Source organism: Meriones unguiculatus, chromosome 12 (assembly GCF_030254825.1).
Source record: "Meriones unguiculatus strain TT.TT164.6M chromosome 12, Bangor_MerUng_6.1, whole genome shotgun sequence".
NCBI lineage: Eukaryota > Metazoa > Chordata > Mammalia > Rodentia > Muridae > Meriones > Meriones unguiculatus.
This window is the reverse complement of record NC_083360.1, coordinates 33,308,989-33,325,054: the sequence shown is the minus strand read 5'-3', so window position 1 is coordinate 33,325,054 and position 16,066 is coordinate 33,308,989. Positions and strand designations below refer to the sequence as shown.

At 53.1% G+C, this 16,066-nt stretch overlaps 2 protein-coding genes across 2 annotated transcripts in view; one reads left to right on the top strand and one right to left on the bottom strand.

Annotated features, from left to right (window-relative positions):
* The window catches only part of Ap1b1 (adaptor related protein complex 1 subunit beta 1), a 90,619-nt gene extending 84,647 nt beyond the window's left edge, over window positions 1-5,972 (bottom strand). Inside the window, exon 1 of the mRNA XM_060365588.1 lies at window positions 5,833-5,972. The gene's annotated coding sequence lies outside the window, so the exon portion shown is untranslated. The remainder of the gene's footprint in view (window positions 1-5,832) is intronic.
* Nefh (neurofilament heavy chain) lies at window positions 5,844-15,021 on the top strand. Its single transcript, XM_021632719.2, has 4 exons — window positions 5,844-6,726; window positions 8,406-8,605; window positions 9,785-9,909; window positions 12,651-15,021. Exons 1-4 carry the CDS (start codon window positions 5,844-5,846, stop codon window positions 14,431-14,433), a joined length of 2,991 nt encoding a protein of 996 aa, XP_021488394.1. The 3' UTR covers window positions 14,434-15,021.
* The last annotated feature ends 1,045 nt before the right edge of the window (window positions 15,022-16,066 follow it).

The window sequence follows — 16,066 nt, the reverse complement described above, 5'->3', positions numbered from 1 at the left end:
AGTAAGTAGGTGAATGTGTGGAGGTCTGAATGAGATCCCCCCCAATTCCTGGACACCTGGATTCTTGGTCCCCAGTTGGCAGCACCATTTAGGGAAGCACAGAGGGTGTGGCCTTGCTGGAGGAAAGGTGTCCCAGCAGTATGCCTTCCTACTCATCTGTTTGCAGCTGGGAGACGTGAGCTCTCAGCTGTTCCTGCCGCCATGATTCCTAGACAGTGATGGGCCGTCATCCCTCTAGAACTGTGAGCCCAAATAAGCCCTCCCTTCTATAACTTGCCCTCGTCGTGGCATTTATAAGAACAACAGAAAAGTAGCTGACATGAAATGTGATGCTCTTTAGAAAGAAAAAGGACTCCAGAGATGGCTCAGCAGTTAAGAACATGTCTGCTTCTGCTCTTGTGGGTTCAATTCCCAGCACCCACATGGCAGCTCACAACTGTCTGTAGCTCCAAGCTCTGACCTCCTCACACAAACACACATGCAGGCTAACCACCAGTGCACAGAAAATAAAATTTATTTAAAAAAAAAAAAAAAAGAAAGAGAGAGAGAGAAAGGGGGCTTGGCTCACTCAAGCCTGGATTCAACACTAAAAACAAAACAGAACCCAGGATGTGCAGACACTGGGCGCCAGACTCTCAGCAGAGGCCAGACCCTCCCCATCTTGGCTCCAGGAAGCTGCCATCCCTTCTAGGGACTTCCCCCCCCCCAAACAGCTGGGCCCTGCTGTGGAGGGGTCAGGGTTATGTGCAGTGCTTCTTAGGCTTGGATGATGACTTGAGACCTCGGGTTCTATCACTGAGTTAGCTCAGACAACACACTCCCTCACTCAGGCCTCCGTTTACACATCTGTAAAATAGACATAAGGGCCCCTGCGCAGCAGAGGGGTGCCACTGTGGAGGTGCCAAGGACAACGTACTGTGAAAATTCTCTGCTGTGCACACGGGAGGCGAGGGCCCCCGCTTACACTGCAGCCTCCTTCCTCTGAGTCGCCAGAAGTCGCCAGCAATACTGAACGAAAGGAGTGGTGATAGAGTGCCCAGTGGGTGCTCAGGGAAGCCCGGAGCTTCACCCTTCCCCTGCAAATATGTTCCAGAGAAGCAACAGCCACAAGGTCCACAAGACCCAGGCAGTGGCCCGACACAGCAGAGGGTGAGCACCAGCCAAAGTCCTCCGCTGAGGCCCGCTGGGACTTTTGTCTGGGAGATGCTTAAAGAGCAAATGAGCTGGCACTTCAGCGCGAATGCTTGGCTCTGGAGGATTCCCAGGGCTCAGCACAGGAACAAGCTCTGGGAAGACACGTCCCAGGAACTCTAGCAAGCATACTTAGCTATGACAGCCCCCAGCTCTCACTGTAGTCTAAGCTGGCCTGAAACTCACCATATAGCCCCGACTGATCTGGAACTTACGGCAATCCTCCCGTCTCAGCTTTCCAAGTGCCAGAAATAGTACCTGGGTTCATCGCACCTGGGTTCTCTTCTCCTTTCTGTTGGAGGAATATCCATCATATTTGTTAGCTTTTGTGACTAGAACTTACTAAGAAAAGAGGTTGATCTTGGCTTGTAGTTTTGGAGGTTCTAGTCCAGGATCAGTTGAGCCCAATGCTTTGGAGCTGTGTGGCAAGGCATCATGATGGAACTAAACAAACAAACAAACAAACAACAACAACAACAAAAAAACCCAGTTCATGGCAGGAAGCAAGGAGAAATGAAGATGCCAGGCATGATGGCACACCTGTAGCCCTAGCTCTTAAGCAGGAGGATGGAGAGTTCAAAGCCAGTCTGGGCTACAGAGTGATACCCTGCCTCAGTGAACCAATAAAACTACCTGCAATACCAACACTCAGGAGCCTGAGACAGGAGGAAAGAACGTAAATCTAGTCTACACTATACAGCAAGACACTGTCTAAAAAGAAAAAGAGCGTCCTGGATAGTGGATAGTTTTGGAGGTTTTGTTTTGTTTGTTTGTTGTTGTTTTGTAACAGGGTTACTCTGTATAACTGCTGCGGTTGTCCTGGAGCTCACTTTGAAGACAAGGCTGGCCTCACAGAGGTCCACCTGCCTCTGCCTCCTGCGTGCTGACACTAAAGATGTGTGCCCCCACGCCTGGATGATAGTGGACAGTTCTATGTCAACTTGACACAAGTTAGAACTGAAAGGTGGGAATTTCAATTGCGAAAATGCCTCCATAGGGTCCAGCTGTAAGGCACTTTCTTGATTAGTGATTGATGAGAGAGGGCCCAGCCCACTGTGGGTGGTGCCATCTCTGGGCTGGTGGTCCTGGGTTCTCTAAGACAGCAAGCTGAGCAAGCCATGAGGAGCAAGCCAGGAAGCAGCACCCCTCCATGGCCTGTGCTTCAGCTCCTGCTTCCAGGTTCCTGCCCTGACTGTCTTTAATGATAGACTATGATGTGGAACTCTAAGCCAAATAAACCCTTTCCTCCCCAACTTGCTTTTTGGTCTTGGTGTTTCATCACCCTAAGACAGAGAGCACCAGCTACAGCTAGAGAGCAAGAGAGAGCAGGTGAGAGAGAGAGAGAGAGGAAGGAGAGGAACTGATGGGGAAGGAAAAAGGAGAAAAAGAAGAGAATGAGGAAAATAAGAGGGAGGGGGAAGAGGAGATGCAGTGATGGGGAAGAAAGGAGGGGGAAGAGGAGGTGCAGTGATGGGGAAGAAAGGAGGGGGGAGGAGGAAGGAGAGGGAGAGGGAGAGGAAGGAGGAAGGAGAGGGAGATGGAACAGAGGACGTGGAAATCACAGCCTCCTGTATGCTCATAGTTTCTGGATACTTCTAAGCAGGACTTGATTGCTTAAAATTTTCACCATCTTTCAATGACAAATCTTTGGGAATTAAACCTCTAACACGAAATATTCAGGATCTAAATCATAGCATGAAACATCTTAAAGGTACCATGGGACATTCCAGGCTGAGATCCAGGATTGAAAACTGTTCCAAGGATTCATCTAGAAAGGCGGGCTTGCAGGTTTCAGTAGCATCATCATCATCAAAGGTGTGTCTATCACACACAACAGAGGCTTAATAAGCAAGTGATGGACAGACACATATGTTGTCTTATTGGCCGATAAATGTTAAGGATGCAGGAAGGAAGGCAAAACTAATCTGGACCACAGGTCTTAGAAAAGAATCATGTGTAGACCTGGCTGGCCTGAAACTCCCAGAGATCTGCCTGCCTCTGCCTCCACTGGGATTAAAGGCGTGTGCCACCACTGCCCATAGAAAAGAATTATTCTTAGTTATCTGTGAGTCACATGTTTTTGAGAGACCGGGAAGTGCAGTGCAGGGCTTAGCATGGGGACCCCAGCCCCCAGGACACATGACAGATTGCAAAGTGCACTGCAGGAATTAGGGCTGGAGCCAAGGAACTCCAGGAGGGGACAATGACCCTAAGACTCACGAAGGAGGCCGTAGACCGCCTTCTGAAGGTGAGTCTGAAGGACTGATCAGGTTTCCAGCATTCATGCCCATTTCATAGCCACAAAAGTCACACCTGGTGCCTCCTAGAATCCACATTAGCTGCAATCTGATGGTCACCACCGCCACCCTCCCCCATTCCTATCAGTTCATTTCTGCTAACTGTTAACATGCTTTTCTCACACCCAAGAAAAGCATGCGCATTCTGCAGAGAGCTGAAGAGTCTCAAAGGAACAAGAATCTAATGGCAAAGTTCCAAGCAGGTTAGAGAATAAATGGGGAGCCATCTGGGTACAGGGGGGTGTCTGTACCCAAGACCCCTCCCACAGACACTCTGCAGTGCCTCAGAAAATCTACTCATCTCACCCTTGCAACAACACTTGCCAACTAGCCTTTCTGCCCCTGCGAACAGCAGTGTGACTAGACCTTTAAATTGGGAAAATGCTTCATCATGTTCTGCTTCGCCATGAAAAACTAGAAACTCCCTCCCCCTCCTCCCTAGTGCACTCTCCTTCCAGTGAAACGTGGTTAAAGGGACAGTGCCATCATTTCCCTAGCTGTGAGGGTCAGCCTGCAGCCAGGGGCTGGGGATGAGATGGAGAGCAAGGAAAGAGGGAATCTGTCAGTTCCTGTCCTGGGGATCCCTCCCAAGAGAAAAACCACACTAAACTGGGGTTCGGTGAGGTCTGTGATAATTGCCTGGGAGAGGCTCTGATCTGAAGAAGTTTACAATAGTTCCCAGAGCCTGTCAGTGGACTTTGGAGCGGTGTTCCCTGCTCTAGGCAGAGGGGTTTACAGTGAGGGCTTCACGGAGAGCCAGGTACTGAACAGGGCCTGTAGGGGTGGGTCACTTCGAGACCTTGCCTTATGACTCATCCAGCCCTCGCCGGTACCGCAGAGAGGGGATGCTTGGAAAAGCTACTGAGCCTCCCCTACTCTGTACGGCCTAGATTAACCCTTCCCATCCGAGGAGTAGACTCTGTCCCTGGTGCTGAAACGGTAGCGCCACGGAACCTCCACTAACAAGGCATTTGACAGGAAAACCAAACCAAGAACCAGCCATAAAACAAAGCAAGGCCCCAAGTCCGAGCCCCGCCGCCGCCCTTTCACCTGCATCCTCGGCAGGCTCAGGAGCTGTGGACCTTGGGACTGAGGGCCCACCCCAGCACTTCCGCGGGAGCATGAAGGGATGCTTCTGGCAGTATGGGCTTATCTACTGTGGGAGCAGGAGCACGATGACGCAGCGGAGAGAAATCGGGCAAGGAAGGGAGAAAGAGAAACTTCTCAAGTGAGAAGTGGGCGCCATAAACACTGGCAATATGTGGGTTTCCTTCCCCGAACTGAGCCAGAGATTGCCCAAGCTGGAAGCTCCTAGCAGTACCTGGGGCTTTGGGGCTGTGTCTTGTCTCTGCTGTACACAAGGGAGACCACAAGTTGGACAAGGTCATTCAGCTGGCAAAGCATAGGCTGACCCCACCCTCCGCCCCGTTGGCGGAACAGGTCTGGGTGTCCAGGATCTTGCTGCCTGCTTGGGGGCCCTCTGCTTCCTGGCTGCCTACTGTTGTCCTTGCCGGGGAAGGTGCAGCCTCCACTTGCAGTGCTGGCCCCTGGACTTGTCAGGGAACGCCAAGTTCCCCTCTCATCCAGCGCTCCCTTTCTCCTTCTGCAGTGTCCCCCGTGTTCCCTCAGGGGAACTCCGCAGTCCTTTCAAACTCCACGTCCCCTTCCCCTACCCCGGAGTCAGCAGCCAGCTGCAGCGTTCCTTAAGCCCCTCCGGCCAGGAGGTCCCCCCAGTTATCCCCAGTAGCATCCATCGTGTGACCCTCCAGAATCCCTTCCTGGGTGGCCGCAGGTCTCTGCACTCCTCATCTCAAGGCCCTCTCGATTAGGGAACCCTGTGTGGCCTCTCCTGGGGGCGGGGCGGGGGGGAGCATCCGCTCATAGCCATCACTGCGAGCCCCCTTGCTTCTCCCCGCAGGCCCCCTGCCCCGTCGGTCCCGCAGTCCTCTCCCTAGCTCAGGCGCCCTCTCCTATTCCGAGGGTCTCCTTCTGACCAATAGGGTCTTCCGACGTGCACCTGGAGGTCTGCACCGCCCCGCTCCGGAAGTCCTTGACTCCTTGGTCTGACCTCCGGAGGATCCACTGACGCTGCGACGATTCCCCTCCACTCCTGGGTGCCCCCCCCGCCCCGCCCCGCCCCTCTCACTGCGGCGGAGCCGGTCGGCCCCGGGGCCGCAGGGGAGGAGATGGGGAGGGCGGGGCCCTCCTCCCCAGCCCCCCACGGCCGAGGGGGCCGGCCCCGGCCACCGCGGATATAAAAGAGCCCGGAGGCCGGGAGCTGCCGCAGTGCCGCCCGCCCCGTCCCGGCCCCGCACTCCCGCTCCGCCGCCGCCGGCGGCCGCACCTGCTCCGGCCATGATGAGCTTCGGCGGCGCCGACGCGCTGCTGGGCGCCCCGTTCGCGCCGCTGCACGGAGGAGGCAGCCTGCACTACGCGCTGGGCCGCAAGGCCGGCGCGGGCGGCCCGCGCTCCGCCGCCGGCTCCTCCAGCGGCTTCCACTCGTGGGCGCGGACTTCCGTGAGCTCCGTGTCCGCCTCGCCCAGCCGCTTCCGCGGCGCCGGGGCCGCCTCCAGCACCGACTCCCTCGACACGCTGAGCAACGGCCCGGAGGGCTGCGTGGTGGCGGCGGCGGCGGCGCGCAGCGAGAAGGAGCAGCTGCAGGCCCTGAACGACCGCTTCGCGGGCTACATCGACAAGGTGAGGCAGCTCGAGGCGCACAACCGCAGCCTGGAGGGCGAGGCGGCGGCGCTGCGGCAGCAGCAGGCCGGCCGCGCCGCCATGGGCGAGCTGTACGAGCGCGAGGTGCGCGAGATGCGCGGCGCCGTGCTGCGCCTCGGGGCGGCGCGCGGCCAGCTGCGCCTGGAGCAGGAGCACCTGCTGGAGGACATCGCGCACGTGCGCCAGCGGCTGGACGAGGAGGCCCGGCAGCGCGAGGAGGCCGAGGCGGCGGCGCGCGCCCTGGCCCGCTTCGCGCAGGAGGCGGAGGCGGCGCGCGCCGAGCTGCAGAAGAAGGCGCAGGCGCTGCAGGAGGAGTGCGGCTACCTGCGGCGCCACCACCAGGAGGAGGTGGGCGAGCTGCTCGGCCAGATCCAGGGCTGCGGGGCCGCGCAGGCGCAGGCGCAGGCCGAGGCGCGCGATGCCCTCAAGTGCGACGTGACGTCGGCGCTGCGGGAGATCCGCGCGCAGCTCGAAGGCCACGCGGTGCAGAGCACGCTGCAGTCCGAGGAGTGGTTCCGAGGTGCGCGCGGGGTGGGAAGGGGGCGCCCCCTCTCGGCGGGGCGGTGAGCCGCCTGTGGGTTCACCAGTGAGGATAGGGGACCCCCGGAAGTAACTGGACCCTCTGCAAAGTGCACCTCATAAAGTAGCGATTTGACTCTGGCTCTCCCCCGGGGTGCCCCAACCCTGAATCGTCCCTCAGCTGCAGCCCTCCACCTCTGCTCCACACAATTAGGCGGACCCCTGTTTCAGACCTGTCTCCCTTCCGAAACAGAACAAGCCCTTTACAGACCCAGGGCATCACAGCAGCACCCGCTTGCCCTTCCCTTCCCTGGTGGAGCAGGAGTATTCTGCTGACACCCACCAGGCACAGTGTCCTCCCCCCCCCCCCCGCCCCCAGGTTAGTGATCTGCAGTGTGAGATGAAAGGAGCCGCTCGCTTTCACGCCCTTTCTAGCCAGGATGGAACCAGCTTGTAGCTGAAGCAGCCCCTCCTACTCTCAGATGCTAGGACCTCCCATCTCCCTTTCTCCCAAAACGTACAGGGGTTCTGAGTCCGGCCAGACTGCAGTTGCCCTGAAGCCTTTCCCGGTAGCTGCAGGGTGACCTTGATCCACACTGGCCTTCCCTGGTTTCCTTTAGGACGGGGGTATAAAGTAACTGCCCTTCTCAGTCTCCGGTACAGAAGCCTTCCTGAAATTGTCTATTGCTTTGTGTGGAGGCCAGTGCGGGCCTTGGTGCCTTCCAAAGGTGCCCGTGACCCATGGTAGCTGAGAACTGTCACAACGCTTTTTAAGTCTTCGCTAACAGCAGGGAAAGCCGGGCACACCGGGGTTGGGCTCTTGGGATGTGCTGCTTTCATGCTGCGCGCCTTTGCAGTAGCGGTGAGCCATCCAGCCCTTCCCCCATCTCTGCGGCAGGGCTCCTCCCAGAGGGGACCTCTTCTCTTTTAGGTTTGCCCTTCACCCAAGCAGGGCAGCTCCGGATGTGTGTCCCCACCAGCTGGCCTCTTTCTTTCAGCCAGGACTCAGCTCTTTTAGGATGTTCAGTCGTAGGAGCTTAGGACCGATTTCTGACTTCCACCGGCCCCCCTACAAGATCCGGGAACCAAGAGCCGGTTGGTGGCGGAGGCTCCGTTGGCTCAGGCGCAGTGCTGTAGAACCAAGTCAGTAGAGGAAGGGACAGAAGGTTGGTACACGGGCCTTGTGCTCTCCGGTGACCTTGGACTCCGCAGAAATCTGCAATGAAGTTACCATGGCTGTACTGTAACTGATGACTCCCACAGCTTTCACGCGTGGAGCGGTCATAGGAAGAGTAACTTCTTCCGCAAGCCTGGAGACCCCATCTCAGCCTTAGGCCTCATGCTAGACTGCCCATTCAGTCCCTCACTGTGCCAACCCTCTGCTAGGCACTGGAGCCAGGCACGGGGGATAAGGGGAGGCTTCCCTTCTTCTGAGTGCTTTAGGGATCAAGTTGAGAGAGACACAGTCTGCCTTTCAAAGCCAGATAGACTGCCTTTGAATCCTGCCCCTCGTTAGCTGGGTGGCTTTGGGCAACAGCTACTTGACTGGCATACGCCAGGGTGGATTAAACATCCTGGTACCCAGTAGGTCTTCAACCCATGTGTGCCAACCTTCAGATCTAAGCCCTGACACCCAAGTTCAGGTGTGCCTAACCCTGTGCCCGATTGCTCCCTGCTTAGTGAGGTTGGACCGGCTCTCAGAGGCAGCCAAGGTGAACACAGACGCCATGCGCTCTGCGCAGGAGGAGATAACGGAGTACCGGCGACAGCTGCAGGCCAGGACTACAGAGTTGGAGGCGCTGAAAAGCACCAAGGATTCCCTGGAGAGGCAGCGCTCGGAGCTGGAGGACCGCCACCAGGCAGACATCGCGACCTACCAGGTACTCTGGGGAAGGGGGTCACTGCCTTCCTTAGAGCAGGACTCTAGTCTCTGAGTCAGACACCGCATCATGTTTGTGCTGTGTGGCCTGCAGTTACCTGCCTACCCGGGTTAAAATCTCTTCTCTGAAATGAGGAGGAGGAAAGCAACAAAAATCTCTGCTTTGCAGAGCGGTGGAGGTCCAAGAGATCACCAGTGTTCGGGATACAGCCCAGTGGCAGGGTTCTCGCCTTCCTACTATGCGTGAGGTCCTGGGCCCCACCCTAGCACCTAATAAGTAATTCACTACTTCAATATAAAGGCTTAGCATCTTCTTGGCTAGAGTAGGTCACCAGTGCCTGTGGGCATGGCCTGGGGGCAGCTTTGGTAGATTCACTCAAAGATAGTCTTGGGGAGAAAAGGGTCACTTTCATACCTACCAATGATGCCTGCAGAGACCCTGGAAACTGGAGAAACACAAAGGAGTAGGTAAAAGGTAGCTGTAACGGTTCGCTTTAAGGCAGTGGTTCTCAACCTTCCTAATGCTTTAACATAGTTCCTCATGTTTCAGTGACACCCCCACAACCATATTTTTTTGTTTTTTGTTTTTTTCAAGACAGGGTTTCTCTGTGTAGCCTTGGGTGTCCTAGACTCGATTTGTAGACCAGGCTGGCCTCCAACTCACAGAGATCCACCTGCTACTGCCTCCCTGAGTGCTGGGATCACAGGCGTGCAGTACCACACCCAGATCATAAAATTATTTTCGTTGCTACTTCATAACTTTAATTTTGCTCCTGTTGTGAATTGTAATGTACATATTTTTAGAGAAAGGGGTTTACCAAAGGGATCTCAACCCGCAAAGCAGTAGCAGAAGAAATTTCATCTGTGTCCAGGTGCTTCTGGGAAGAACAGAAAACAAAGTACCTAAGACTGTTCTCCACCCAGGGCCCTGTTAATGTGCTCTTCATGTGCCCTACCCCTGGGCTACAACTCCAGCCTGTAACAGAGCATTTTCTAAGCCATCTGTAAAAAGTCACCCATCTTTCTGACTGAGCCAGCAGCTGCTGTATTTCATCCCGGATCTTTGCTCAGGCTGAGATTTTTCTCCAGATTTTTCCCTCACTGTCTATGAGCACCTTGAGATTTGACAGGGTGGGGCTTTGTCCCCAGCTAGGGGACTTACGGGATCTGTCATCCCCAGGATGCTATCCAGCAGCTGGACAACGAGCTGAGAAGCACCAAGTGGGAGATGGCGGCGCAGCTTCGAGAGTACCAGGACCTGCTCAACGTCAAGATGGCCCTGGACATCGAGATCGCTGCCTACAGGTGAGATGGCCCGGAGCCCCGAGGCTCCACGGAGCGCCGAGCCTTCAGCTTCCTATCTCGGCAGCCCGCCTGCTTTTTAGAGACAAAGTTTGGGGGTTTTATATTTGTTTATCTGTCTGTTTTAACATATCTATGTAGCCATCTCTGGTCTTGAACACACACTGTACACCACACTGGTCTCTAGCTCACGGAGACCCACCCACCCCTGCCATGCACCACCACAACCTTCCTCTCTTTTTATTTTTTATTAGTGTGAGTGTGGGTGTGCTCATGCTGTGGCACATGTGTGGGGGCTGGAGGATAACTTTGCAGAGCCTCTTCTCCCACCTTTACATAGGTCCTGGGGGTTTAGTTCCGGCATCAGGCGTGTACAGCAAGCATCTCTACACCCAGCCGTCCTACCAGAGCAAGAAAGTATTTCAGTTGTGAGCCTTAGCCTTTAGCAGCTCAGCTCTCCTTCCAGTCCTGATTACAGTACAATATATGTTAATGATGTGTGATCAGCAAGATGGCTCAGTGGGTAGTGCTGTCTAAGCCTGTGGGCCTAAGTTTCGTCACCACAATCTACTGTAGAAAGTTGTCCATAACCTGTTTCACACTGTGGCACACATGCACCCACACCCAGGCACACACAGAATAAAATAAGGAAAAAAAATTTTTTTTAAAAATCTGTATCTTGAAATCTGCCATTTAACTGTTTTAAAGGAACAGTTCAGGGGAGTCAGGTGCATTTGCATATATTTGCATATGAAGCATTCATCTCTCTCAATCTCCAGAGCTGTTTTTTTCACCATCTCAAACTCAAACTGATGCCCCTTAAAGGACTCCTCATTGTCCTCCTGCCCTCAATCCCCAACAACCATTCTACTTCCCAAGAGGCAGAGATCGAACCTTACTTTCTTTTAACTACATTTTATTTAATTGTGTGTGCACACCTCGTGTACACATATGCAGGTTGGTTTTCTGTTTCCACCGTGTGGGTTCTGGGAATCAAATTTACCAAGTCCTTGGGCTTTACCCACTAAGCACCTCACTGGCTCAGGAGTGCCTTGCTTTCTTTCCGACAGTGACTTATCCACCCCAAACCAATTAGTCAGAAACTTGCTTTGGAGGAAAAGAGGGGCTTAGGTAATCAGAGACAATTTAGCCCCAACCTTTGCAATTTCTCAGCTCACTGGGCCTTCATTCCTTGTAAAAATAAATGGAGGCAACAGAAACAGCATCCGAATCACAGATTGTTGGAAGCTCAGCCAGTCCTGTTCACAAGGTAATCCAGCTGACGTAGGTTCTGCTGGACAGTCATGGTGCTCACTGATTGGTAGCCATGAGAAGACCAGTCCCCAAAGATGAGACATCCCAGCCTAGCAGGGCTGACATCACAAAGCCCTCTTCTGGTTGCTGAGCCTTGGCTGTCCACCTCCTGGCTCTGATCTAATTTTGCTACTCAGTGTAGCATATCAGCCAGGAATCAAGAGTGATCCTAGAGTTAGGAGGACAGGCCTAGGCCCTGCTCCAGGCTGCTGGAGTAAGATCTATTTAACAAGATCCAGGGTCATTTGTAAGGTGTTTAATTTGGGAACCACTGTTCTAGGAGAGACCTCTACACTCCCTCTAAGCAGGCCCCTTGACAAGCCCTTGATATTCATTTTTCTCGCAGAAGCAGCCCTCTGAGGTAAGGACTCATGGTCATCTTTTCACCAATGAAGAAATCAAAGCCTTCAGAGTCTGGGTAGCTTGGATAAGGTCACCATCTAGTGAGTAGCTGAGAGGAAAAACCCCACAGAATGTCTACAGACGGTAACAGGGCAGCTCTAAGTGGCAACATCCCAAACCCTCACACTAAATTTATAAGCATGGGCTTACTTGTTCCCCGCTCGTGTTCTTCAGTCACTGGAGGGATTTTTATTGTATGTGCACAGTGTTCATGTGGAGGTTATGCACAATTTTCAGGAGTCCTTCTCTCTCTCCACACATAGGACTTTATACATACTGGACCAGCCTTACCCCAAGACCTCCAACTTTCTCTTGAATTAGTTTTTTTGTTTGTTTATTTGTTTGAGGGGGGAGGTGGGAGTACATTCGAGACAGGGTGTCTCTGTGGAGCAGTGGCTGTCCTGAAACTTGCTTTGTAGACCAGGCTGGCCTCAAACACAGAGATCCACCTGCTTCTGCCTCCTGAGTGGTGGGATTAAAGGCGTGTGTCGCCATGCCCAGCTTGAATTAGGTTTTAGTTGACAGACAATAAATGTAAGTTTTGCCATCGTAGGAGTTTTCTTTTTCTTTTTTCTTTTTCCAGAGCTGAGGACTTGCTAGGCAAGCGCTCTACCACTGAGCTAAATCCCTAACCCAGGAGTTTTCTACTGAGGACCATTCTTTAGGGAGATGTTTCCTGCTATGTGCAGCAATGTAGGTGGCCTCCGGAACACTTTGTCACATAACTTTCTCCATCCTCAAAGTGCTTCCTGCAGAGGCTGTGAGTCGGTGTATCAGTGTAGAGTGTGTGGTAGCATAAATCCATCCCCAGTGCTAGAAAAAGTAAGTTCTAAATGTCTACTAGCAATGAAAATGAAAAACCCGAAAAGGAGAGAGCAACAGGGAAGGAAAGAAAAAAAGGAGAAAGGGAAAGAAAATGAAATTTCTGCCATTCATTCACACCCTCCATTTACCAAACCCTTCCTGGAAAACCAACCGAGATTCCAAAGTCAGTGAGTTAATGGTGTATCTCATTATTCATTCTGCAGAAAGCTCCTGGAAGGTGAAGAGTGTCGGATTGGCTTTGGTCCGAGTCCCTTCTCACTTACTGAGGGACTCCCAAAAATTCCCTCCACATCCACTCACATAAAAGTCAAAAGTGAAGAGAAGATAAAAGTGGTGGAAAAATCAGAGAAGGAAACTGTGATTGTAGAGGAACAGACAGAAGAGATCCAGGTGACTGAAGAAGTAACGGAAGAGGAGGAAAAAGAGGCTAAAGAAGAGGAAGGAGAAGAGACAGAAGAGGGAGGAGAAGAACAAGAAGCTACATCTCCCCCTGCAGAAGAGGTCCCATCTCCAGAAAAAGAAACCAAGTCTCCTGTGAAGGAAGAAGCCAAGTCCCCAGCTGAGGCAAAGTCACCAGCTGAGGCCAAATCTCCAGGTGAAGTTAAGTCCCCAGCTGAGGCCAAGTCCCCAGCTGAGGCCAAATCCCCAGCTGAGGCCAAATCCCCAGCTGAGGCCAAGTCACCAGCTGAGGCCAAGTCCCCAGCTGAGGCCAAGTCCCCAGGTGAGGCCAAGTCCCCAGCTGAGGCCAAGTCCCCAGGTGAGGCCAAGTCCCCAGGTGAGGTCAAGTCCCCAGCTGAGGCCAAGTCCCCAGCTGAGGCCAAGTCCCCAGCTGAGGCCAAATCCCCAGCTGAGGTCAAGTCCCCAGCTGAGGCCAAGTCCCCAGCTGAGGCCAAGTCCCCAGGTGAGGCCAAGTCCCCAGCTGAGGCCAAGTCCCCAGCTGAGGCCAAGTCCCCAGGTGAGGCCAAGTCCCCAGCTGAGGCCAAGTCACCAGCTGAGGCCAAGTCCCCAGCTGAGGTGAAATCTCCAGAGAAAGTGAAGACCCCTGTGAAGGAAGAAGCAAAATCCCCAACTGAGGCCAAGTCTCCTGAGAAAGCCAAGTCCCCTGTGAAGGAAGAGGTCAAGGCTCCAACTGAGGTAAAATCCCCTGAGAAGGCTAAGAGCCCCGTGAAGGAGGAAGCAAAATCTCCTGAGAAGGGCAAGACTCTAGACGTGAAGTCTCCAGAAGCCAAGACTCCACTGAAGGAGGACATCAAATCTCCTGGACAGGCCAAAAGTCCTGCCAAAGAAGAGGTCAAGTCCCCCGAGAAGGTCAAGTCCCCTGAGAAGGAAGAAGCCAAGACCTCTGAAAAGGAGCTTCCCAAGAAGGAAGAGGTGAAGTCCCCTGTAAAGGAAGAGGTGAAAGCCAAAGAACCCCCAAAGAAGGCAGAGGAAAAGAAGACCCCAGCGACACCAAAAACAGAGGAGAAGGAGAGCAAGAAAGATGAAGCCCCCAAGGAAGCCCCAAAGCCCAAAGTGGAGGAGAAGAAGGAAACACCTGCAGAAAAGCCCAAGGACTCTACGGCAGAGGCCAAGAAAGAAGAGGCTGGAGATAAGAAGAGAGCAGCGACTCCAGAAAAGGAGACTCCTGCCAAGGCAGAAGTAAAGGAAGAAGCTAAACCCAAAGAGAAGACAGAGACGACCAAGACGGAAGCAGAAGACTCCAAGGCCAAAGAACCTAGCAAACCCGCAGAGAAGGAAAAGCCAAAGAAAGAGGAGGCACCGGCAGCACCAGAGAAGAAAGACACCAAGGAAAAGGTCACAGAGCCCACAAAGCCTGAGGAGAAACCCAAAACAGACACCAAGGCCAAAGAGGATGACAAGGGCCTTTCTAAAGAGCCCAGCAAACCCAAGACAGAAAAGGCTGAAAAATCCTCTAGCACAGACCAAAAAGATAGCCAACCCCCAGAGAAGGCCTCAGAGGACAAGGCGACCAAGGGGGAGAAGTAAGGCAGAGAGAAAGGAACATCCAGAAGAGCCAAAGAAACTCAGGAGGGTCCCAGTACTCAAGGGTTGGTGTAATAAGTTTTATCTCTTCCTTTCCTTTCTGTAAGAAGAAATACCGCTTAGATGACGGGTCTGCCCTCACCAAACAGGAATGTCCATTAGGATTAAGTTAGCAAGAGAAGATACCCTGAGCCCTGCCCCCCACACCCCAAGGCCTCTGCAGGTGATGGACAACTATGATAGCTTATTGTAGCCAAGCGTGATGTATGCTGAATGCTACACGAGAAACACTTGATAAAAACTGCCCCCTCCTTTCCAAGTAAGTGCATTTATTTCCTGTATGTACGACAGACGACCGCAATAATGAATGAGCACTTAGAAATGCATTATGCTTGAAATGTCGTAACCTATTCCCGAATGCCTTCTCGTTTTCCAAAGGAATGGTCAGGCCCCTGCCCGGGACGCTCTCCTGGAAGAGCTGCAGCAGGTGAGGCAGGGCAATGGCCACCGGAGCAGACCAGGGCGCACTTTCCACTGGAGTCCACTTTCAATTGCTCCCATGCAATAAAACCAAGTGCTTCTAAAATAAAACTGGCTGTTTTCACTTGTTCTCTTCCCCTGGGAAGGAGGCCTAGATGTCAGATCTGTGCTGGCGACCTAGGGCATCATTCCTTAGTATGGTCATGGATCACCTGGGAGCCTTAGAAACCCAGACTCCTGACTCCACACTGTTGACGTCACAGTTTGAGAGGGAGACTTGGAGAAAGTGCACACTGTGCCAAATCCCAGTTTACCCTAATGAACACTGATGCCGGGATGCCTAGGAATGCTGAGTCCCAGGAGGATGTCAAATGGTTCGTGGAGTCTGCTTGTTAGATGAGAGGAACCTATGAATAACGGGGCATACACAGCTAATTCATCTGTTGAGAAGACTACAGTGACAACCTTTCAACAATCACCCAATTTCCACTCGGTGTGCTTCTCTGGGCATGGATTTTTGTTTTTCGGTACTCACCCCACTCCCACCCCTTTTGTGTTCTTATTTGCTTACATGCACAGGGTGGCTTTGAACTTGTATTCCTGTCCCTCCTACCCAAGTATCTGGGGTTATGTACACGCACCATGATGCCTGGCTCTGGAAGTCCTTTTGAAAGCTTTACAATCCTCTTACAGGTTTCCATGGCGTCTTCCCTGTTAAGTCCTTGTGTGGTGGGACCGGCATGGCCCCTTATTCTGTGTGTCCAACACATCTCCCAGGAATTGCTTCTCTGCTCCCCACAGCCGGATGGCTCTCAGCTATCATGTCTGTAATTTTCCTTTCTCTGGACACTGATGATTGGTCCGGAATGGCCAGTTGAGCCAATGAAGCTCTTTTCTTGGGACCAGAGTAGCTGGTAGGGAGATGTGAGTCAGGAGCTGTGGGCAGCCATGTTTCTAGACCTATGGTAAGATAGTCCAAGAGAGTGTGAGATGGTCAGGGACAAGGTACCTAGAGAGCCATGGTGGACTTCCAGATGATCTGTCCACAGCTTTTGGCCATTCTTTGAAGTGAAAAATCCTTTCCTTCACCAAACTCTTTGGGTTATAACAGTGCTTTGCAACCAGAGGGCTCTGAATAATACTGTGACTAAAAGGG

Coding starts and splice junctions, on each gene's coding strand:
- Nefh (XM_021632719.2), top strand. CDS start 5,844: ATGATGAGCTTCGGCGGCGCCGACGCGCTGCTGGGCGCCCCGTTCGCG. Junction 6,727..8,405: donor GTCCGAGGAGTGGTTCCGAG/GTGCGCGCGGGG, acceptor CTCCCTGCTTAG/TGAGGTTGGACCGGCTCTCA. Junction 8,606..9,784: donor CAGACATCGCGACCTACCAG/GTACTCTGGGGA, acceptor TGTCATCCCCAG/GATGCTATCCAGCAGCTGGA.